Source organism: Chlamydotis macqueenii, chromosome 13 (assembly GCF_036417535.1).
Source record: "Chlamydotis macqueenii isolate bChlMac1 chromosome 13, bChlMac1.mat, whole genome shotgun sequence".
NCBI classification, from domain to species: domain Eukaryota; kingdom Metazoa; phylum Chordata; class Aves; order Otidiformes; family Otididae; genus Chlamydotis; species Chlamydotis macqueenii.
This window is the reverse complement of record NC_141568.1, coordinates 1,124,771-1,149,088: the sequence shown is the minus strand read 5'-3', so window position 1 is coordinate 1,149,088 and position 24,318 is coordinate 1,124,771. Positions and strand designations below refer to the sequence as shown.

Sequence of the window (24,318 nt, the reverse complement as noted above, 5' to 3'; positions counted from 1 at the left end):
CCAACACTCGCGTGCAGCGTGTATGCCGTGTGCACGCTGCATATTTCTGATTATTTCTGTTGCAGTGTGTAAGCGATGGATGGAAACTCATTGTATTTTAACAAAATAAAGTAAACATCCCAAAGAGCAACAGTTTTTCTCAACTCAAAGTGGCTGCAAATCAGCTCCTAGATAACGTCACTGAAATGAATACCTAGATTTAATAGTTCTTGCCAATCCTATAAATGTTTTTGGAAAAAGCATTGCGTTAATGCATGATATAGAAAGGATAAATTTGCCTTTAAATTGGAATGCAGTTCAAAGTGACTGAATTTTCCAATTTCAGCCACTGTATTTGCCAAAGAACAAACTGGAAAATGGAACTGGTATCATTCACCTGCTCCCGGTTCACTGGGAGGTCCGGGGAAGGGACCTCTGTGAAGATAAAAGCCGAATAGTTTATCGATGAACTGTAATGACCACTGCGTTTTACAATTTGAAATAGCGTAGGCTTACTTTTAAATTCATTTGACATGGAAAAGCTGTAGAAACAACAATGATTTAAAAATTCTTTTATCGTCAGTCTTTGATACCCCGGTAATCACAAGTTGGCTGATTTACCGGAAGGGTTGCTGAGTTTTGCTGTTAGTTCCGTATGTATACACACACCACGGCTGGACGTGCTTTATTCTGGTACTTTTAAATAGTTGAAATGGGATAAAATAGTTCAACTATCTCTAAACCTTTTTGACTGGAGAGGTTAATGTAATAGTTCAGATTTAAAAACAATTCCAAACAACAGAAAGGAAAACACCACGTTCCTCTTAGTCACAGGCGTTACCGCTGACACCAGTGACTGGCTGAGCAAACGTACCGTGTAACGGTGTATATCTGTTATGTACAATTTGTTTTCAAAATGAGTGATTTCTGCGGTTCTGATTTGTTGTGTAGGGTGTGGTCTGCAGTGCAGAAATACAGAAAGGGCATCTCCCCCCTGCTTAAGAGATGCTAGTCGCTGCTCAGTGAGCTACAGCTGATTTAAATTGAAACAAGACTGGTGTTTGTCCGTCCTGCCTCCTCTCAGACATGTTCGCCTGAGTCTTCAGCTGACTTCCCCATTAGAATTCCTCAGTGGAAATGGTTCTGTTGTTCCCCAGAAATCTTCAGGGTTTTGCTCAGTCGTTTAGCGGTCCTCTCGTGTTTCTAAACCAGATTGATCTGTGACCTCTGGAGAAGCAGTCACGTTGTTTGAGATACCCTGCTTAACAGGAGTTTTTCCGAGGTCTGTCGCAAGCTGTCTCTGAAAGCACGAGGGACTCGGCTCATGGAGTCTCAGAGAAATCAGTCGCAGTGACTGCAAGAGGCAAACTACAGAAATTTCACGTGTTCTTGTATCGGCATGTCACTGATTCAGGTGTTTCATCCCTGTTTTGAACCTGCAGGATAAATAGCTGTGTCGCACTGACTGATACCAGTTCCATTTTGCCTACCAACTCAGTTGATTTTATATTTTATTTCTCATTTATGATGGAATAATCAGCAGCTCTTTTTCTCATTTATTTTCTCATATTTTTATTCCAGGATTTGCCTCTGAAGCAGGGAGTGTCTGCATTAAAAATGACCTGTAGTTCTCTGCTTCATAGGTTAGAAACTTATTTTAATATTTTGTGGCTAAGCACAGTCCCGTCCTTTTCAAAAATAAAAATTTCCAACAATAAATGGTTTGATTGGCGTTGAATGTGGATTATAAGCATTTTGCATTGGGGCTTCCGTTATTGTAGATGAAATGGCTTCTACACAAACAATTAGTCCAGCTGAGGCGATGAAAGCTCTGTTTGCTTGTGGCCATTTTTATGAATTAACATTAAAAGCTGATTCCAGTGGATCATGCTGAGTCTTATTTGGACATTTCCAAAGTGCTGGATTGGTCAGGCTGTATTGCTTCATGCATTTACATTCTAAAACCTTCCAAATTCCAAATATTTGTTGGGGGAAAGAAATCGGTTCCTAAATCACTTTATTTCCATGGGACTGCTATAGCCAGCGCACACAGAACTGTGTTTCTTGTATTTACTTCTGAATTATACACCGCAGATGCTTCTTCAGCTCCTTCCTCTTCCTCCATGGGCGGTGCTTGCAGCTCCTTTACCACCTCTTCCAGTCCTACCATTTACTCTACCTCAGTCACCGACAGCAAGGCTATGCAAGTGGAGAGCTGCTCCTCAGCCGTGGGGGTAAGTACCAGAGGGGTAAGTGAAAAGCAGTTAACCAGTAACGCAGGCCAGCCGCAGCAGTCAACGCCGAAGAGACACACAGTCCTGTACATCTCGCCACCGCCTGAGGACTTGCTGGACAACAGTCGGATGTCCTGCCAGGATGAGGGCTGTGGATTGGAGTCAGAGCAGAGCTGCAGTATGTGGATGGAGGATTCACCCTCCAACTTCAGTAACATGAGTACCAGTTCCTACAATGATAACACTGAGGTGCCACGTAAATCACGCAAACGCAACCCAAAGCAGAGGCCAGGGATCAAACGCCGAGATTGTGAAGAGTCCAACATGGATATATTTGATGCCGACAGTGCCAAAGCGCCTCACTATGTCCTTTCTCAGCTCAGCACGGACAGCAAAAGCAACTCAAAAGCAGGAAATGGGTTGGTATCTGCTTTTCTTTTTTTAAAAAGTTCTATCGCCATATGTAAACCAAACTAATAAAACTCCCCCCGCCCCCGTCAAGTGTTCTGCTCAGGTTCTCACATAAATCCCTTCCCTTCTCCGCTGTTCCCTTTTGCGTCCTAGCCCGAGATAAGTTCTCCTTAGACTCGTTAATCTTAATTTAGAAGACAAAGCTAAACTGTCCTGCAGCAATTGGGCACGGCACTGATGAGCTCATCTGTATTCTTGTTTAAGTGAAATTCCTAAAAGGTTGCACAATTCCATTTATTACAATGGCAATGAAAATATTACTGTGTTCAAAAAGAAAGGCAGAAGTGGACAGGACGCACCCTAAATCTTAATGTTTTTTGCAGGATTTTATGTGAGGATTTCAGTTTGTACACTTTACCCGCTTCAGTTTGTCTCTTTCTCTATTTATCCGATAGAGAGAGTGATGGCAGTAGGAGTTCATGGCTCCTTAAGATTTCTCATCATTTAACTTAACACATCCTTTACCTTTTTATAAAATGTTAAGATGGTATGGTGAACCAAAATCTTGTTTTTTCTTGTGAATTCACTTCTGTATTTGATTTTTTCAGAAATAAATCTCTAATCCCGTTTCTCTCTGTGCTTCTGGGTTGTGTGCATGCGTGTGTCTGTACGTGGGCACGCCTGGGTAGTGGTCTCTCATCTTTCCCACTTCACACTGTTCACTAAATGCATTTCAGTAGATGCTTAAAGAGGAAAAGGTCCATCAGTTTACGATAGTATGTTGATACGTTTTAAATTTTATTTTATTTTTAAACTTCTGGCTTCTTTAATACTTTTAAGAGGGATGGTCAAGTGGATAGATTTGGCCTTTTTATTTTGTTTGGGGTTTTCTTATTTGAAGGGGAGGAGCGTATTTTGTTTCTGTTTTTACTTTCATGTGTGTGCTCACAGTACATTCTAATGTTCATCGCAGTAATGGTGAATATTAAAATTTGACTGATGGGAAAGATTATGAACTTCTCATATTCCAAAGGGAAAGAGCCTGGAGTCTGTATTCCTGGGGTCATTGCAGTTCCATACTTAAAATTTCACTGTTACAAAGTGATTCTGAGAAACTCTCCAGAGTGTGCCGGCCCGCCTACCGCGTCGGGAAGAGGGGAGCTGGCTGGTGCCCAGAGCGCTGGCGCCGGTACCCGCAGCGTTGGCTCTGCCGCCCGCTCCCCTCTCCTCTGACCTCCGGGTCTTCGTGTCTCGTCCTACAACAGCCGCTCGTAGCCTGCCTGCAGGTGTCCAGCCTCTCTGGTTTTGGCCGGCTGAAATTGATAATAAAGTAAAACATCAGGACGTGGCAGAGCTGGAGAAGCACACTGGCACGTGTAAAGCAGCTGCCTGGAACTAGAAGTTGCCTCCAGCGAGCACAAAGGCGGTCAGGCTCTCCCTTCCAGAGGGAGGACAGTTATGGAAAGGGAAGAACTGTGTGACTCGATGTGATCTCTGCGCAGAGAGGGGAGAGTCAGTAAGCTCTGGAGCAGTACGTATGGGCTCAATCTTAAACCACCAGAAGAGTGTAACATTCCCTAAAATACTCAGGGACATTCATTGGTAGTGCCAGCAATGTTCTGTGAGCGCAGGGATCAATAAGCACAATTTTTTTTCTAATGTATTGTATACAGGCTAGATGGAACTGCAGCAGAACTCCTGTGTAACAGCATTGTCCTCTTAAATAAAAGCTCTGGGATAGGAAATGGCCAAGATATTAGAAAACTTAATTTTGCTGTTAGAATGTGGAGATTTGGCATTACAAATCTAGGTCACAGTAGTGGCTTTTTTTTTTTTTTTTTTTGAACTTTCCAGCTTGATGGAGTTCAGACAAGGGAGTTCGCTTACTTTTGGCTTTTGAGAACAGAGCAAGGAAAGCACCCATGCTAATTTGTGACGTGGAAATAGCATTTGCCTCAAAAGAGACTTCTAGCCAGCTCTCTTGAAGAGCTAGGGGGAAAACAGAATATATTCCTGTGGAAACTGTTAGAATTTGTGAAAGCCTGTTGAGAAACAGATTAACTGATGGTTTAGGGCAAAGCGGCTCAGATTTCTGACATGCTTGGTCTCACTTTCACTTTCAGCTCTTCACTGGGAGCAGCCCCGATGCCAGTGCAGGACCAGGCAAACCTGAACTCGGGAAATGTCTTAATAGAATCGTGGGTTTTCCCACTTACCTTTATTTTCTAAAAAAAAAGAAGCACTAGCTTTGAGGAGGCGTTGTCTGGTAACAGATAAGCTAATAATTAAATGTGTGTGTATGAAATATTTTACTATTTGTATGTGCATGAATATTATATTATAAATAAACTCAGGTCAAAGGATGTGTAAATGGTCGATCCTCAGAATTTGGTAAGACAGACCCCTGAGAAGTTCTGGTGAAGGCTTTACAGTTGCTTTCAAGTTCAACTAATGTGACTGAAAGTAGTGATTACTTTAGGTTTCTAGAGGGAAGATTTGAAAAATAATTGTTAGGCAGCATCTCTTCACGTAAATACGCCGATGTATAAAGTGTTAGTATGTTAACAATTAAGATAGCGGATTTTAAGAGTAAAGTACTGTCAGGAAAACTGAGTTGTGTCGGAGAGGCTGAAGTGTTGACGTCACACTGCTAAAACATCACATTTTGAGTGTTAAAAGTGAATTTTGTGTGGATGGCTGCCTCTCTAATGCTTCCCTTCACAATTCAATAATAGCAGTTTCCTGTATTCACTGGTGGAGCTGGAAGGGGCGATGCGGTCAGACCGAACAATCCACGTGATGTCTTTACGTGGAGCGTTCTCCTGGGACGTGTCAGCGCCCGGCCTGCCTGACCGAGGTGCGGAGAGCACGGGTCCCGGGCGCGGCCCTGGAGGGGTGCGCTGGGCTTTGCCTAGCTGAGCTTACTCAGCGTTTCTTCCCGCAGCCCCTGGGGCAGGCTGAGGGCTTGCAGCTGTGTGATCTAAAACTCTGAGTAAAAAAAAAAAAAAGAGAAGGCTTTCATGGCAAGTCCATTGGAGTAATGTCCCGACAGGAAGAACAGAGAAAGCGATTGTCTAACAAGCTTGGATTTGTTTGGAGTTTTTAATTAACTTGCACAGAAGCAAAGAGCACAGTGGTGTTAATTACAGTTTTAGTGTATCTCAGGTTTTGTGTACGCCACACTGAAGAAGAATTTTCCCTTTTATTTTCCTAAAAGAAGGTGCATTTTTATGTAGCGTTTTTAGTTTTCTAACAAGCCTGCTTGGCTAGGCTGTGGCAGAGTAATCGGGACTCCTTGGCAGAGGTACTCTTGCAGGTTTCTCATACTGGTTTTTTAGCCGGATCCCGCCTCTCTGCCGTTAGCTGGTGGGAGATGAGCGCGCAGGGCAGCTAGGGCTGCTCAGGGCCGCGCTGAAGCCGTTGACTGTCACAAACAGAAACGGGAATGACATTGCCCCAGAGCACAGACCTCGCCGCGGCCCAGCAGTGCCCCTTTTCACCCTCTGTTACACGCGTTACAAGGCTTTGGAAGGTTCAGTAGACACAAGAGTTGACAAACAGGCCTTTCAGGGGTTGAGATGCGGTGGGATCGGAGGCAGAGTGCCCGACCTTCCCAGGGCAGGAGGAGGCCCGTCTGCAGGAGCAGTGCTGGGCCGCGCTGTGCAGGGGCTGGGGAAGGGCTCGGAAGTGTTTGCGTCCTCTGTGGCCTTGTGCTGTTCATTGCACTGTGGGAGTTTTAGGAGAGGTGCTGACAAAGTTTGTTAGTGTAAATCATCTGGTAATTGGGAAGAGAGCACTCCCGGTCACCCCAGCCTTCAGGTCAGTGAAAAACTCATGCGGTGGCAAAGCTCCCGGTAAACGATTTTGAAGAAAAAGCATTTCTTTTCTCCCTTCCCACCAAGAAAAAATCCTGGATAAATTACTTCCGTGTGTTGCACATTGGAACAGGATTTGGTTTTTAGGCAATTCACACCTTTCTTCAGAGTCATTAGCTGTTAGAAACTACTTTTTAGTAGTAAAAAAGAATATTACATTCTGCAAAAACTCGTTGAGCCGTTCTTCTGCCCGTAGCGTTTGCCATGGCATGTTCACGTTTGCTAGTGTGAAATGGCTTTGTTAGACCTCTGTGCAGGATCACTACACAAACCTGCTCCGTATGAGATCAAGATGTATTTTCCATTGTCCTTTAAAGTGAACGCAAAATTGATGGCATGATGTTATACTTTGGAGGGCTTCTTCATTCAGGTTTTAATTATGGAACTGAACACAAGACACAGTACGTCAAGGTACGCACCTGGAAAGAAGCAGTCTTTGCATCCACTGCAGATTTAAAATTGGTGCAATTATGTCAGAGCTCTTTACAATAACTAATTTGGTTTTAACGTAAATTTATCAATCTGTTTTGACAGAAATGAATATTTGAGTTTGCATGGCTATGCACATTCAGGCGGAGACAGGCATGAGGCTGTTTTCCTATGAAAGAAGTGTCATTTGGCCTTAAATCCATTCCGTGTGTGTGTGTACATATGTATATTTGTTACAGAAGTGAAACAGCTTATTCAGATAATATCAGGCTGTGTCATACACTGTGAAAAAGCAGGTTATGAGCTGTTTGTTAACAGAGTTTAATGCTAATTGCTTTTCCTTCATATTCACTCTCTGAAAAGCAGTTCTGTTTGCACTGGATGGAGGAGGCAGGGAAGCACCTTTCCTCTTCATCCTGCAGATTTCCTTCTGTCAGAAAGAGAATTCCAAAGTTTACTCTCAGCTGTAAACCACCTATCCATTAATATGCACTCTTTATCTTTTTAGCTTTTCTGTGATTTCGTTCGGTTTTATTGTGGAGCTGCTTATAACACCTTTTTAATGATCTGCTTTGATTTCCCAGAGCATCAGAGAACCAGAAGGGAGCTGGAGGGAAGAAGACCCCGATGTTGTGTGGTCAGTATCCGACTAAGAGTGAGGGGAAGGAGCTGAAGATAGTGGTGCAGCCAGAAACCCAGCACAGGGCTCGTTATCTGACTGAAGGCAGCCGGGGTTCGGTGAAAGACCGGACGCAGCAAGGCTTTCCCACTGTGAAGGTAGGCTGTTCAGTGTTGGGTGATACGGGGGTTCCTTTCTGGGGATGCTTCAGTGAAGTGGGAAGTGGTTCAGTTCAAATAGGCCTCAAATCTCTATTTTTAGAGGGAAGGGAGGAGACTTTGCAGTCTCTGCTGTAGAGACTGTCCTGTATCTCTTCTTGCGAGTAACAAGAAGTCTGTTTGCATCACAAAGTCACAGGAGGAAGGAAGCTTTATGTCACGGCAGTGATATATCATCTGTGTTGCATGTCCTGCTGGACTGCAGTTACACAAACTGTGTGAACAGACACAAAACCAGGACAGTGACGTGGTGTTTGGTTGCTGATGACAGTGGGTCATCATTATGCCTTACTGGCAAGGATGTAAAGCTAGGTTTCATTTAAAAAAATAAATTAAGAGGGACTTTTGTGAGTGTTTTTTTTTTCTTTTTGTAAGAAGTATTATAGACTTTGCCTTAAAGTTTAGGTGTTGATGGTTACTTACTCTGAGGCAGGGATGAGTGGCACACGGGACTGAGTGGTGTCCTCAACCCTTCTGTTCAAGGAGAAGGATCAGGATAGAGCAGATGCGGTCAGGAATCTCTGCCTTGCTGCAGAGTTGGTTTCTCCAACAAGCGTTTAGCTTCTGTGTTTGTCTTGCTTCGTTTGGAGGGCAGGAAAGGAGGACTGATGTAATTCGCCTTACTCAAAGAGGGGAAAAATTGTTTGCTATCAGGCTTGCCAGCCTGGTGAGGAGGGCTTTACTGTGAGTTCGTGAGAGGATGGGGACCAAAGCCCAGAAGGAAAGGAGGAGCTACAAGTTGAAGAGAAACATGAGGAAGAAGGCTACAAAGAGGTCTTTCATGTTCCTGCTCAGAAGGGAGAACATTCAGAAGCTGTCCTCCAGTGACTGCACATTAATGCACAGTGTGGATTTGCAGGTCTCGCTTCTTCCCTTGAGTAGTCTCAGGGCTGTGACTTGGCTGGAGTCGCAGAGACTTGGGGTAGCGTATGTGGGTGGAATGCGGTCATGGATGCGCACCAGCTGTTTAGAAAGAAGAGAGGAAGTCATGTATCATAAGGAGCTCCTTGACTGCGCAGACCTCCAGCATGAAATTGGACCCTGGCCTGTGAGGAGGGAGGAAATTCAGGGATAATGTTTTGGTATCTGTTACAGGCTGCCTGCCTGAGGAGGTAATAAATGATGCTTTCTATAAATAACTAACAGGAGTCTCCTGCTCACAGACCTCGCTCGTTGTGAAAGATTTCAGCTGTCTGTCCATCTGCAGTGATGGCTGCATAGCCTTCAGGGCTCTGCTTGTGAAGGCTTCCTAATGCAGGTGGTGGAGAGGCTCACCAGGAATAGTGCTCTGCTTGACTTACACAGAGACAAACAGGAGAACTGATGTCAGCTGTCGTCACAGAAGTTGCAGTGGGCACAGCGTGAGTGTGAGAGTGGGTGCTGAACTGCATACAGGCCAGCACTGCGCGCTCGTTGGAAATAAGGCGCACGGCGTCCTGGTCGTATTGAGAGGAATGTGGCCAGCAGGTCAAGCCAGTAGGCAACTCTATTGGGTACCATACAAATAAGCAGGATAAAATACATTTCCTTTCATATTTTTTCTTAGTTTTGCTGCTTTGAGAAAGCAGCAAAGCAGTTCTCAATCCAACCTAATTGACCAGGTCCACAAAGAAATGTTTATTTATGATACAGCCCTTAACATTTGTTCTGACTACTGCTGATAGAGTATGGAAGTATATTTATGTTTAAAGTCTGATTCAACAGTGTTAGAAACATCTCCAGCCCTTCACTTAGTCCTCCTGAGTAATGGAGAACTCCAGTGAAGTTTCGTAAGAAAAGAATCCATTCATATTGTCCTGTTGCCATGGTGATTTAGTGCTCATTTATGTGCATTTTCTTAATGGGCCTTTGTTCGTCTGAATTTCCTTTTGAATTCCTTTCCCAGTTACTCTTTAGCACCCACCAGTGAAAATTCTGTTTGGAAGAGTCTCGTGATACTGAATTCCTGGAAGTTCAAGCTTGCTTTACCAGCAGGCAAACTAGTTCATACCTTGCATATAAAAATCTGCCAGGGTCGGGCAGACAAAGTGAGTCAGTGGATTTTCAGGAAATCTCAGCTGGGGGGAAAATATATCTATATAAAGGGCAAGAGAGTTGTTTGCTTTGTTTGGAGTTTTTTGAGGGTGTTTTAAAGTTTGGGAAGACTAGTGTGAAAACGTTGCTAGTTCACTGGAGGTGTGGTGCCCGCTCTCCTTTGGCAGCACCTGCGGTGGGCAGCCGTTGAGATGCGTCGCTTTTCAGCAGACTGAGGAGAAGTGGGCTCTGCGGCCCTTCAAAGGAAACCATGTTAGTCGGTGGATTAAAGCCAGGGAGAGTCTGGTGACGGGACACAAAGACCGTCATTCAGCTTCCCGTGTAGAAGAGATGCCATGGTGGGGTACCTGCGTACCCCTTACTCCCCACGGCCTTTTGACTGCCTGGTGAGTTCTCTCTTGTGCAGTGTTTTCATGGTCTTTTGAGCTCTTTGGTAGGAGCTGTATCCGTTAGCCTGTGGTTCATGCGAGGGAGCCTGTACCACCTCCAGCAATCTTCTGGCTTTGCCCACCCATAACAGTTGTAACCCACCCACCTGTTGTAAGCTAGTCGCTCCTTTTGGGTATGAGGAGCATGCTATGATTTTATCAGGATTTGCTGATTTTTTTTTTTTCTCCGGAACTACATTTTGTAAGTGTGTCAGGGACTAATCCCCTGAGAGATCCTCTGCAGGATTCTGCTCTCCTTTACATCATCGTACTAATAACTATTGAGCTTTCTTCTCTTCTGCAACTACTGACTGGGCTTCCAGGCCTAGGATGAACCAACGTTGTCACCCAGAAATCCTCTATCAACAGTTACGGCTTAATGAAAACGTTAAAAATACCTGATTTGTCTCCTCCTAGAGTGCTGTGGCAAAGCATTTCTATCTTTGGCCTGGGCATTTGACAGTGATCTAGCATTTCATTTTACCTGGAGCATTTTTATTCTATTACCTAAAAAGAATAAGAGAGGTTACTTTGTCGTACAATGCCCGGGTTTACTTCAAGGCTGCTTCTACTTCCACGTCAGAGTGTTTTTAGGATGTAGCACCACCGTGGGATTCTGCTAATAAAAAAAAGCATTGGAAGGACACAAAGCCTTTTATGCTAGTACGTCGATGGTATAAAAACAAATTCATTTTTCACTCACGTGTTCTGGAATTATTGTGGCTTGCCCACCGGCTTGCAGGAGGACTGCTGTATCGTTATGTGAAATGCGCGTCTGACTGCGGTTCAGCGGATCCCAGCACCGTTCATAAACTTTACCTGGAGATGCCAAGTTGCCCTTTTTTATTTTTATTTTGGTGTCTCCAGGAAAGCTCGGTTTGCATGGTTGGACCATACAGTCATTCATCCCGTTCCTTCCCTTGCTTTCCCCCTCATCCAGTGGCTCTGCAAGTGTCAGTCACTGTATCTGGTTTCACAAAGACTGCGAGGTGCGGCCGTCATGAAGGCGGCATCCTAGAAGTGCAGCGTGCTGATTGATTGGCACGCACATGCTGCCTGACAAATTCTCATCCGCTTTGGAGCCAGCCCCAGCGAGCATTCTCTGTCTCGGCAGGCTGCTGGGTGTCGATGCTGCTGGGGAGGGAGGATCCTGGGAAGAGATGGGGAAATGGTCACGGCTGGGATGAGAGTGTAGGGTCATAAGAGACCCAAAAGTTGGAATAGATAGAAGTCGAGCTGGTTAAAAAATAAAATATTAATACTAATAATTTTTAAAAATAATTTCACCTATTTATTGAATGACTCTTTTGTCTTTTAATGGAAAAACAAATGACAAAATATAAAAAATATTAGCGTTTTGTTTATAAACTAGATGAAAAATGTTTGTTGCTTCTTCCTTAGGGTTGTTTCCAGCAGCACTGGGAGCAGATTCACTTCAAATTCAGCTGCATGAAATGTTTCCTCTTTTCGTTAAGAGGCATTGCTGGCCAACTGCAATATGTAATGTGCGTTGCTGTGTTTCAGCTGGAGGGTCACAATGAGCCGGTGGTGCTGCAGGTGTTCGTGGGTAACGACTCTGGTCGGGTGAAGCCGCATGGGTTCTACCAGGCCTGCAGAGTTACTGGGAGAAACACTACCCCCTGCAAAGAGGTGGATATCGAGGGGACCACTGTTATTGAGGTCGGACTGGATCCAAGCAACAACATGACACTTGCGTGAGTAGCTTTGGTGATTTTTAAAAATGTTTTCATTTGTTAGCTTGTTTTCAGAAACTGCTTTTCCTTTTCTGATTGGATTGGTTAGTAGTTAGAAGTCTGGAACATCTTGGCGCAGACCAGGCACGTAGTGAAGCTGTGTGTATAAGAAAAACTTAAATCACGTTCTCAGTTTGTGTTTATTATACTTAATGCTTGATCTGGTCTTTCCTAAAACTTAATCAGTTAACTCTGTTCATTCGTTTCACGTTCTCTTTGAACCATAATGTGCGTATTCAAGCATTATGTGACTATAAACTGGTTCTGCTGGTTGCCCTGTCTTTTAACAAGTACAGAGTTGCTAATCAGAAGAGGGAAGGAGAATATTGGCATCTTCAGATCCCTTTGGGCCCCAAAGGCTGGGAGTGGTGGATAGTGGGGCTAAACTCTGGCTCTTTTCTTCTGCTTCCCATGTTCCATGTCTGTTGTTTCTGTCGCATAGGCCTTGGTCAGGGACGCCTCCTGCTCGGGGGTCTGGCCAAGTACAGGCGACGTTTTGGGTACGGCTTGCAGAGGCACGTCAGCAGTGCCGGGCCGCTGCTGCGAAGGGGTGCTCTGTCTGATGGCGGTCGTTAACTGCAGTAGGTTTTTGAGCAAGTGGCCTCATCTGCCTGTGTGGTTTAGGTCTTCCGAGAAACTTTAGATACAAGCAATTCCCTAAAAAGCCTTTAACATGTCTCTTAATATATAGAAATGGAATAATTTTCTTACAAAGTATTCTTTTCAGTAGAACATCTTTTAACGAGTACGTGGTCGAAAGCTACCACTCTACTGAGAAGCTTGTCTGGTTTCAAGAGAAGAAAGGTTTCTTCAGTTTAAGGTGTCTGCTTCTTAAGCAGGGTGATACAGTTTGCTAAAAGACTGAATCAATTTGATATTTTAAATATAAAATATATTTCCATTATAAGTTTGGAAACTGCCTCTTGGGGAGTAATTTTGTAATTGTCCTCAAGTGTTGATGTAAAACCATACAAGTATAGAGATACGAGAAGGATGAGTCTGGCATTATCTAGGAAGAAAAGTTTTGCCTAGGCTGTTTTCTCAGAAGATACCTTGGTGTCTCAGAAGAAATCTTCCTAGTCTTTCAGCGATGCTGCAGCACCTCTCTGTTGATGGTAAAGGCAGTGCCACCTTCTGAATCGCACTCTCCCTCCTCTGCTCTCTAGCTGTTGCTCCTTGGCCCTGATGCAGCACAAAAATTTGTCTTACTCAAATTAGATAGTAGATGGTCCCTGTGCTTTTTGGGTGTAGAGAGAGAGACTGTGTAGTCTGGTCCTGATCGGGGCTGAACTACGACAGCCTGAGATCCTGGTGAACTTACAATATTCTTCTTCTTAACACGTCAAGCTGTATTTGGGGTGGTTGGGTTTTTTTGGGGTTTTTTTTTTTTTTTTTTTTTCGTTGGATTTTGCTTGCAATCATTTTGCATCTAGCATGTCTTTCTGAAAGCACTGCATCGCTCTCTCACCCTGGCCCTGTGTACATTTCCCGTAGGACCACACTTACGGTATGACGTATCTGTCACTTCCAACTTCCACTGAGCATAAAAAATAATATGACTACAGTAAGTTTTCTTCTACTACTGCTTTAACTGAACGCAGAATATTTTGTAGCAATAATCTTACAAACCCAGATCTAGCCCCAGGAATGGAAGAATGAAGAGCTGAGATTATGAATTGAATGCTTACCAGAATGACTTTGTTATGTTGCATTTTCTGTTTTATTGATACTACTTTATAATATTCCTTCTTCCCGTGATTCCTCATCCAAATTGCGTAGGGATGAATTGAAAACCGGGTTATATAATGGGAAAGGTCACATAGAGATTCCATGTAAATAAAAATAAATTCTAATAATACTCCAGTAATTACTTCAAGAGTTTTGACTTTGTGGCTTGTGTAACTAGTCAAAAGATTATTAAAGATGCTGGACTACTTAAACTCTATTAAACTCTCAACTGTTTTGTGTTGTTAGGGTTGATTGCGTGGGAATACTGAAGCTGAGAAATGCTGATGTTGAAGCCAGGATAGGACTTGCTGGTTCCAAGAAAAAAAGCACACGTGCTAGGCTGATCTTTCGCGTTAACATCACTCGCAAAGATGGTTCAACTCTGACTCTTCAGACACCTTCTTCCCCAATTTTGTGCAGTAAGTATCAAAATGAGAAGTTGGTACTAGAAGAGTCTGGATTTTAGTGTGATTGCTGTAAAATGCCTTGGGGAGGGGGAGGGAAAAACCCTTAGAATTGCTATGGCTAAAATCACACAAATTGATTTTTTATTTGAGGTGAGGTGTTAGTTGAATGACTGGCCAATATTTAAAAGTAGTTATAAATTTCCTATCTTTTATTAAATTATTTTTTTCCTTTTAAAAGGTCAGAATTTTTGTTTCCATTGCTTTGAGTTTATTGTATGACTTCTTTGATGCAGGTTTTAATCTCTTCCGTGTTGTCACGTTCACCTGTCAGCTTTCAGTGGTAGAAAGGAGGTTTAGTGGGTTGGTAAGCGTGGCTCTGTACAGCTGTGGTAGTTCCTTTGGCCAGAGGCTGAATCTGTTCTGGTTCCGTGCGAGAATGAAGCTTCCCATGGCTCTTTATGAAAATGCTCTGCTTAGCACTGGGCACAGATGGCTGCACTGACTGGTTAGGTTGTACGGAACAACAGGGAAAATGAAATCAGGAGTCTGTAGTGACTTCCAGTTTTGGGGAATTCTGCTCACCTGTCAAGGAGAAGAGCTAGCGAAGTGTGTTTAATACAGCTGTTGGTGGCGTTATTGATAGTTCTTGATGAATGAGATGATGGAAAAGCTTCTTCTCCATGCATGGAACATAGTATGGTTATGCAAGGTCCTGGGCACTTGTGTTGTGCTCTTTCTGTTGCATAAAAATAAGTTATTTTGGGTTGGTTTTTTTTTCTTCGTTTTTCTAAATACTGTCAGTACCTATTGTATCAGGGCTCCTGTTCAGCTCAGAAACTGCAGCTTTGTTGCCAGGGAAAGAACAGATTGGAAGAGGAGGTAATTAAAAACATGTGAGCTTCCCCATCAGATAACGCTGTGCGATTCCAGCGCTGCAGGCAGCAGGCAATTGGGAAGATGTGCCGCGTAGCCCGCCTCTCCTTCCAGTGTTCTGCTCTCACAGAGAATCCCCTTGCAAGACTCAGGGGGAGCGGGAGCCCTGCGCAGAGCCTGGGGAGGCTGATAACCAAAGGCTGTCGCTGCTGATGCGCAGGAGAGGACGCTCCTCGCTCCAGCCATGGTCTGTGCTTCAGGCAGTGGTTTGGTGTTTGGGGTGCTTTTCCAGGAAGGTCAGCTTGAGGCTTTCCCAGCTCTCTTTTTTCCTCCTCCTGCCACTTTTTGCTCAATCTTTCTCTTTCCAATGTTTTTTAAACTGGCGGAGTTCTCGGACTTATGCATTTATGCTGCTGGAAAATACATGAGTACATTTGCTGGAAGGATGGTTGTCTCTGTGGCTCCATTCCGGTCAGTATGGCATTGTGGTATCTGATAGCAATTTTCAGATTTCTTAAACACAAACCAATCCAAAACTTGCTGTTGTAAGTAGAAGCTGAGAGCCTGAGATGTTTCAGAGACCGATTTTGAAACAGGCTCTTTAGCTAAAAAAGCTGTATTTGCTGCAGTTCCTGCTTGGCTTGCTGCTGAGGCCACTCCAGCGTTGGTTTATGAGGGTCCCTTCTCTTAACTCGCTGTTTGTTGGATGGGTCCATTTGTACCCGTAACATTAGTAGCTGTGTATAAGAAAATCTTCTTGATTGTGTAAGTAGCTAAGAGATTGCCCAGTAGTTCTATAGCGTCTCCATTGCGGGAGGTCTAAACCAAAGACACAAAATGCTCTGGTTAGACTTGTGTGGCTGAGGAGTGATGTGGGTAAAACTGATGGTGGTGTGGAGGGGAATTCTTCAGGCTCTTTCCAGGATTCTGTGCTGCTGCTGTCTTAACTTTCTCCAAAGTTACGGGGACTTGCAGTAGACCTTAGCCAACCAAGTAGTGCCAATACCTACATACTGGCTGGTCAGTAGGGCATAAAATTTTGTTGTTGAAGTTCCTTGTGTATAGAATTCATGTCGTCCAGCACATTACATCTGGTTTGTTTGCTCCATACATCTTACCACAGATGTGTGCTGTACCTTCTCATGGCAAGGTTTCCATTCTCCCTCAGCAGAGCCTGCTTATGCTGTGTTTTGTAACTAATACTGCTGCCGAAGTTTCTGCGGTGTTCCTGGAACCGCAGAAAGACATCAGGTAGATGCAGGCTCTTTATTTAAGGGCTGTGTTTTAGGTAGGCTTTGTTAGCAAACCTAGACCGGTTACTCTTCAGACGCTCGTATGCCTTGAGCATGGTTGGTAGTTGCGTAATGGTTGCCTAGGAACCTGCTGCAACAGTTGTAGAAAAATCCTTTCTGAAAGGTCATTAAATAATTTGGAGTGTTAGAGTATGTGCGCTCTGGGTAGTGAGCCCGGAGGGTACCGCTATTGAACCCGAAAAGCGAGCCACGTCAGTGCAGAGCACAACTACGAGCTTGTGCCACTGGGATTTTCTGGTGGATGGGAAAGGTGGGTTAGGAACGGGAATTATTTTATAACATATTCAATGTGACAGGCTCAAAATACATTGTCTTAAAATGCATGTCTGTATTTAAATTGTCGTTTGTGATCATTTTAATTTAATGCAGATGGTCGTACTGGATTTATGCTTTAAGAGGCATGGAAATAGTTGGCAGCAAAGACAATTTGTAACATGTTATATAAATCATCACCCCAGTCATGGGCTGAGGGGCAGAGGTTTCCAGGGACGTCCATCCGTATGCCGCGCTCTCTGTGCTGCTTTATAGGATATCAATTGCTGTAACCCCAACTACAGAGATGCGACTCTTGCAAGGATTTGTATTAGCTGAGGTATATAGGTCTGGAAAGTCGGAGAATCACAGAATGGTTTGGGCTGGAAGGGACCTTAAAGATCATCTCCTTCCAACCCCTGCCCCAGGCAGGGGCGCCTTCCACCAGACCGGGTCCCTCAGAGCCTTGGGTTCGTTCTTGCACCAGCCAGAAAGCTGTGTCACGTGAAAAAAAAACCAGGTAATATGGGAATTACCACTTCTACCCTTATGCGTGACAGAAGAAAATAAACTTCATAGAAAATGCTCTTATGAGCTTAAGGATAAATTTGAAGGTGTGCTTCAGCTGTATCTAAGGGCTGGTGCATTTGTTTATCGCTCTCTATGCCAGGAAATTACAGAACCAGATTTTCTTCTCTCCTGAGCAGCTCTTGAGCTTTAGCTCAAACACTGAAAGTTTCATTTTGAAGATTTGATAAATATAGGAGAAAAGGGAAAGTATTATTAGTGGATAATTTAGCTAAGTGTGATTTTTATGAGGTTATTACATTTAGTGAGGAAATAATAGAAACTGTTATCTGCTGAAAAGTTTTGTCATGAATGATATTGTAAAGGAAGAAGCTCAGGATTTATTTTGTTCTTTCCTTTATAATCCCATAAGTGAAAAGCTTTTTTTTTGGATGTTGAGATTTTCTTGCTTTCAAACGCTGTGTTTTCCAATTGCAGCTCAGCCAGCAGGAGTTCCGGAGATTCTGAAGAAGAGTCTGCACAGCTGTTCGGTGAAGGGCGAAGAGGAGGTTTTTCTGATTGGCAAGAACTTTTTAAAGGGAACAAAAGTGATTTTCCAAGAGAATGTTTCTGGTTAGTGCAAAAGCAACAATGGCTTGGGGTGCTGAAGAGAGTGTGTTTGGGTTTACATCTGTTGGTAAAGTTTAGTTGTAGAGAGCAAACTGGGAAGCAGAATCAAAGGCACTTGAAATAAAGAGCTTTGTGTGGATATGCACTAAATTGTGCTTTTCAACTTCCATTTAGATGAGAATTCTTGGAAGGCAGAAGCTGAAATAGACATGGAATTATTTCATCAGGTAATGCTCTATTATTATTATTGTTGTTGCTGTTATTGTTATTACTATTACTACAACAACAACAAGAACAACAACAAAAAAAAAAAAAAGAAGACTGACTCAGTTTCCAAAGGAGAATTGAATAAGCCTTTCCTGTGCATTTCTGGAAATAATATTCCTTTTCTCCCAATGAGTTCTTCAGTGAGTCTGGTAGCATAGCACTGTTTTGGGTTCACACGAGTGTAATTGTTCAGTTTCTGATTGAGAACTCGGCGCAGCAGGACTGCGGTGTATGAACTTGGTGAGCAAGGCTTTGCCCTCACATACGATGTCTTTACAAGATCTAACACGGTTCTCCCAGCAGCTTTGCTGTGGACACATGAGATGACTGCTGAGTGGAAATACATTGTTTGCACACCATCGTCTTTTTTCCTGGCTGAATTTCCATTCCACTTTGAAATGTTTTGCAAAATACTTGTTTATTCTTTTTGACACAAGTCAGTGTCATTGTGGACTAATGGCCTGAAATTAGAGCCATTTGCATGTAGGTGATGTCCGACACACGTCGTCTTGCTCCCCCCTCTGAAGGCAGGATTCCGTACACGCACTGAGAGAAAGGATTTCTCACTTCTGGTGGGGTGGATGGCTGGGGAACAGACAGCCTGTCGCTCAGCGCTGTTGCTATTGATGAATGGCTGCAAGCCTGGTTTTTGATGTGTGCTCTGTGTTAAATCCGCTTAAGTGTAACATGAAACTGCGTCCTCCGTCTGTTCACACTGAGTACAGAGACCTGATTCAGCAGAAGGGTGAAGTGCCCGGGTCTGACGGGGTTTGATGGCTAACTGGTTGCCGTTCAGTAAGGCATGTTAGGCACGGCTTATGTTTGGAGTGCTGGACTTGTCTGTCTGTCTTCACCTTCCAATTAAGCTGTAAGTTGTCAATGAGCATCATCTGGGCAGATTGTCCAAATCTCTCTTCTAGCACCAGTTGGTTACTGAAAGTGAAATGTTCACATTTTCCCCAATGTCTTTGGTTTTTCTGGTGTTTTATCAGCCTGTTTCTCTGTTTTGGTGGATGTAAGTACAATTAAGGTCAATAGCAATGAAGTAAGGTGTCTGATGTGATTTTCTTTCTTTATTTTTCTGAATTCTTTTTGCATTGCAGAATCATCTTATTGTGAAGGTGCCACCATATCATGACCAGCAAATAACCTCAGCTGTTTCTGTGGGAATATACGTAGTGACCGATGCTGGAAGATCACACGATGTGCAGCCGTTTACGTACACTCCAGATACATGTATGTAAAAGAGAAACCTGGGGGCAGGAACGGCCAGTTTCACCTGCTGAGCATCTCATTGCTGGTTTCATAGGATTTATTCTTCTAAAGTAGCATCCATTTCTAGTGTAAGGGTCAAAATGAAGCTGAGCAGGAAAAAAGTAGATGTGTTCTATAGCGTGCAGCAAATACAACCAGAAAGTAGCACCAGGCTTTATCCTAAGGGATGCTGAAGTTTGACCGTGTGATGTATTTTAAAAAAAAATCCGTGTTACAATACAGAGTACAGTTGCTGACTGGCTCGTTAATCTTTGGAAGTGAAAATGGTATTTTGTGAACTGTGATCTTTGGTGCCTACACAGCCACAAACAAAGTCTGTGTCCAGCTCAGAATGTTTCTCTGGGTTTCAAAGCACCTTCATTTCTTTAAGGTACAAGTGACTGTGTCGGTTTGCTTTGTTTTTTTGCTTGTTTGCTGTTTTAACATAAGGAGGTTTTCCCTGTGTTTTGACTCAACAGCTGGTACTCTGAACGTTGATGTGAAGAAGGAAATCTCCAGCCCAGCCCAACATTGTTCTTTTGATGAGGCTATAAAAGGTACTAAATTGATTCTTATCATTGTTGTTAATAATTTAACTATAAATTCCTACCCCAACGTGGAGGAATGAATCAGACATCCTTTGAAGGCAAGTCTCTGCTTATAAAATCTGGCCATATTCTTATCATGAAGTTTGTTTCCTGTTTCTGGATATTTTACTTTTATAACTTTATTCCTTTCAGTGTATTTTAACATGGGCTAGTATAGAACAAAACTCTGGGAGGGGAAAAAAAACCCAAAACCACAACCCCGAAAAACCCCCGTTTTTGTTTGCATGCCTCAGGTCCTGCAGTCTGATCTTCATTTAATGTGTTTGCAAGGGAAAGAGAAAAAGAAGCCTGAGACGGCAGTTAGTACAAAGGGTTTAGCATTTAAGCAAAAACACACAGAACGGTGGTGCTGGGGCCGGAACTGAGTGCTGAACACACTAACGTGCCAACATGGGGTTTTTTGGAGGCTGTGCAGTGGTTTTAGAAGACTACTTTCAGTGGGTCTGGTCCAGAGTGCCAGTTCTGGCCATTTCGCCTTACTCCATTCAGTGAAGTACTTTTCCTGACCATTCTGTCCATGCAGTTTGTTGTTTTGTTCCAAAGAAGCAAGTTGTAGGTTTACCTGGTTTGTAAGTGTGAAGTGAGTTGATCCTTCTCATATTGAAATAGAGCGAAAAAACATTTCTGAGTTGGCTGTTAAAACTCTGGTGGTGTACAAAGGTTAATGGAAATTTCCAGAGCCCGCTCTGGTGAAAGCGGGTTGAAAGGTAAGCAGATTATCGGTGTGATCACAAGTTTGATAGGCATCCATAGCTTCAGGTTAGAATCATGAAGCTTGCGTTTGAAGTTAATAGCTTGGTCTGGCAGGGGATGTGTTTGCAAGTTGACTTTACAGCTCGTTAGGATAATGGAAGATATGATGAGTTTAAACCTGCAGAGAATATTTAGGGGAGAAGTATGCAAAAATACTTAGGGTAATGAAGCAAGGACTGGTAAAAGGACTGGTAAGACTTCTAGTATCAAGATTAAAAAGATGAGGAAAATAATAACTGATGTATCAGGGCAAGCCTGACATCCATCTAATCTAGCGTGGAGGCTTAACCAGGGGAAGGTACCAGCTGCTTCAGGAGAACATCTGTTGTGCATAAAACCAGTGTGCTGTTTCTCTTGCTTTCTGTCCTCCATTTAGTTTATGCAATAAATCTGAATTTACTTTCTTACGTGGGTTTCCTGCTAGGCAGCTCTCTTTTGACAGTTCTTTCCTGTACTACTTCTGCTCTAGGCTGGTCAGGCACCAGAGGTCAGGCAGTTTTGTCTGGTTTAGGTACTGTGTCTCTGTGTATGGCCTGGCCTGTCCTTCCTTGCTGTTCCGAAATGACAAAGACCAGGTGGGGATCCAGTGGGATGCCGCTTCCTTCCTGTTTCCTGTCACTGGGAGCAGAATCCTAGAACTGATAATTTCTCAAGTGGCGTCGTTTCCAGCAGCCCTGGCCAGTGAACAGACTGTGCTTGCCAGGGCCGGGTACAGTTATGTGCTGGGGTTTGGGGCCTTCCTCTTTCTGTCACAGGCAGTTTTGATGTTTGGCTGGGGTGTCTGAGGATATTCCCTAAAAATAATTTCTATGACCAAATCTGTGTGTGTAAAAAACCCCAAAACATGGCTGTCCGAAGCCTGTATAGATTCTTAGCCCTGACATTTTAATAAACTGCAGATTTGGCAGACTTTGATGACAAGTTACATCTCAAGACAACAAATCAGTAGAACTGGAGGGAGATGGGGGCGTATGGGTGACCGTGTAGTTCGGGTCTTTGCCTTCTAACACCGGAGGGGTGCTGGAGCGTTGGTTTTAAGTGGTTGGTGATGGTTTCTGTTTCCAGCTTTGGGAGAACAGGGAAGGAGGGTGTGTATGCCTCGGTAAGTTGGTAGCCATTCAGAGGTTCTAAACTAAATGCATCACAAAAATATAGTGAAAGACCAAACCAACAGTGTTTCTCTGCTTTTGAAACTTCTTTTTCATTATTTATCTCACTTCTTTTTTTCATTCTTCCAACCAAATATGTTGCTGCGAATGGTCGTACCATGGGTAGCATCTAATCTGTATACCATTGGGATATTTTTTAATTACTTAATTTTTAAAAAATTGTTTCTGGTGAACACAGCATGATTAAGCACATAAAAAAGCTTATAAATTGTGGTACAGAAAAATACAGGCTGCTGTCTCTAACTACACCATGGGACTGGCTGTTCTGAAGCAGACGTACATTAGAATAGTCTCACTCAAACTGCGCTCCCTGCCAGCAGCACAGCCCAACGCGTCAGGTCATGAGGTTGTGTTCCTGGAGCCACCCCAAACCTGTGAGGCACTAAAATAAAGAGCTTTGTGTGGATATGCACTAAATTGTGCTTTTCAACTTCCATTTAGATGAGAATTCTTGGAAGGCAGAAGCTGAAATAGACATGGAATTATTTCATCAGGTAATGCTCTATTATTATTATTGTTGTTGCTGTTATTGTTATTACTATTACTACAACAACAACAAGAACAACAAAAAAAAAAAAAGAAGACTGACTCAGTTTCCAAAGGAGAATTGAATAAGCCTTTCCTGTGCATTTCTGGAAATAATATTCCTTTTCTCCCAATGAGTTCTTCAGTGAGTCTGGTAGCATAGCACTGTTTTGGGTTCACACGAGTGTAATTGTTCAGTTTCTGATTGAGAACTCGGCGCAGCAGGACTGCGGTGTATGAACTTGGTGAGCAAGGCTTTGCCCTCACATACGATGTCTTTACAAGATCTAACACGGTTCTCCCAGCAGCTTTGCTGTGGACACCTTCCATTTAAGCTGTAAGTTGTCAATGAGCATCATCTGGGCTGGTGATTCGAATCGCTCTTCTAGTTAGTTAGAATCTCTCTGACCAGTTAGTCACTGAAAGCGTAACTTCCATGTTTTCCCCGACATGTTTGTTTTTTCTGGTGTTTATCCGTCTGTTTCTCTGTTTTGGTGGATATAAGTACAATTAAGGTCAATAGCAATGAAGTAAGGTGTCTGATGTGATTTTCTTTCTTTATTTTTCTGAATTCTTTTTGCATTGCAGAATCATCTTATTGTGAAGGTGCCACCACATCAAGACCAGCAAATAACCTCAGCTGTTTCTGTGGGAATATACGTAGTGACCAATGCTGGGAAATCACACGACGTGCAGCCATTTACGTACACTCCAGATACATGTATGTAAAAGAGAAACCTGGGGGCAGGAACGGCCAGTTTCACCTGCTGAGCATCTCATTGCTGGTTTCATAGGATTTAGTCAATACAACAGAAATGTCCAACAATGTGGATCTTTCCAAACTCCTCTTGCTGGCTTGACTTTTCTCATTTCTGTGTCAAGCAGCTCAAATTTCAGCTGCATGGAGACAGCTGTGGTGGTACAGTAGCATCCATTTCTAGTGTAAGGGTCAAAATGAAGCTGAGCAGGAAAAAAGTAGATGTGTTCTATAGCGTGCAGCAAATACAACCAGAAAGTAGCACCAGGCTTTATCCTAAGGGATGCTGAAGTTTGACCGTGTGATGTATTTTTAAAAGATCTGTATTACAGTACAGAGTGCAATTGCTGACTGGCTCGTTAATCTTTGGAAGTGAAAATGGTATTTTGTGAACTGTGATCTTTGGTGCCTACACAGCCACAAAGTCTGTGTCCAGCTCAGAATGTTTCTCTGGGTTTCAAAGCACCTTCATTTCTTTAAGGTACAAGTGACTGTGTCGGTTTGCTTTGTTTTTTTGCTTGTTTGCTGTTTTAACATAAGGAGGTTTTCCCTGTGTTTTGACTCAACAGCTGGTACTCTGAATGTTGATGTGAAGAAGGAAATCTCCAGCCCAGCCCAACATTGTTCTTTTGATGAGGCTATAAAAGGTACTAAATTGATTCTTATCAAAAACTTTATGAGGAAAAAAAAACAAACGCAAAACCACAACCCTGAAAAACCCCCATTTTAATAATGAAATAGACCTTTCTACTTAAAAAAAAAAAAAAAGAAAAAAAAAAGACAAATAGGCACTGCAAAGGCAAAATAATGATAGGGCTGAAAAGTGAAATGGGGACAAACACGCTCTTTGCATAGTGAATGTTAACATTCCCTTGCCCTTCTTTTCTTTGTCATTTGTGACGGCAGCAGCGAAGGCCACCGGCTGCAACCTGGAGAAGGCAAACATTCTTCCTAGTGCCTTGAGAGCTCCGCTCATGCCAAGCAGTATGATTAAGAATAAAGATGTGGCTCCCATGGAAGTAAGTGCAGAAAGAGGATCTCCCCCTGTCTTCAAGGTAGGTTTGACTGTGATCCGAAGACAGTCGCTTTAATAGTCCTAGTGACATCTTCCCGTTGGTCCGTGTTCTGATGGTGGAGGAGGCTAGCACACAGGGAACGTGCCATGTCGAGGTCGGTCTGGGTGACACCTGTGATCACCGAGCGCCATTAAAACAATAGACAGCTTCCTTTGAAAGTGACTTACCTTCTTCCTGCATTCAAACAAATTGCTTAGTGAGATTATGAGTAATTTTTT

The 24,318-nt window shown here is 43.2% G+C and overlaps 1 protein-coding gene across 3 annotated transcripts in view; it reads left to right on the top strand.

Moving 5' to 3' along the window:
- Positions 1–24,318, top strand: part of NFAT5 (nuclear factor of activated T cells 5) — a 68,555-nt gene that overhangs the window by 32,185 nt on the left and 12,052 nt on the right. The window contains exons 2-14 of one of the 3 annotated variants that reach the window (XM_086758471.1): positions 1,561–1,622; positions 2,074–2,632; positions 7,513–7,705; positions 11,752–11,942; positions 13,956–14,128; positions 17,560–17,694; positions 17,866–17,918; positions 19,062–19,194; positions 19,692–19,769; positions 22,184–22,236; positions 22,856–22,988; positions 23,594–23,671; positions 23,931–24,079. In XM_086758471.1, coding sequence (XP_086614597.1) covers positions 2,103–2,632; positions 7,513–7,705; positions 11,752–11,942; positions 13,956–14,128; positions 17,560–17,694; positions 17,866–17,918; positions 19,062–19,194; positions 19,692–19,769; positions 22,184–22,236; positions 22,856–22,988; positions 23,594–23,671; positions 23,931–24,079 — 1,899 coding nt within the window. In that variant the 5' untranslated portion in view covers positions 1,561–1,622; positions 2,074–2,102. The remainder of the gene's footprint in view (positions 1–1,560; positions 1,623–2,073; positions 2,633–7,512; positions 7,706–11,751; positions 11,943–13,955; positions 14,129–17,559; positions 17,695–17,865; positions 17,919–19,061; positions 19,195–19,691; positions 19,770–22,183; positions 22,237–22,855; positions 22,989–23,593; positions 23,672–23,930; positions 24,080–24,318) is intronic. The other 2 variants (XM_086758472.1, XM_086758473.1) reach the window with 2 other exon arrangements.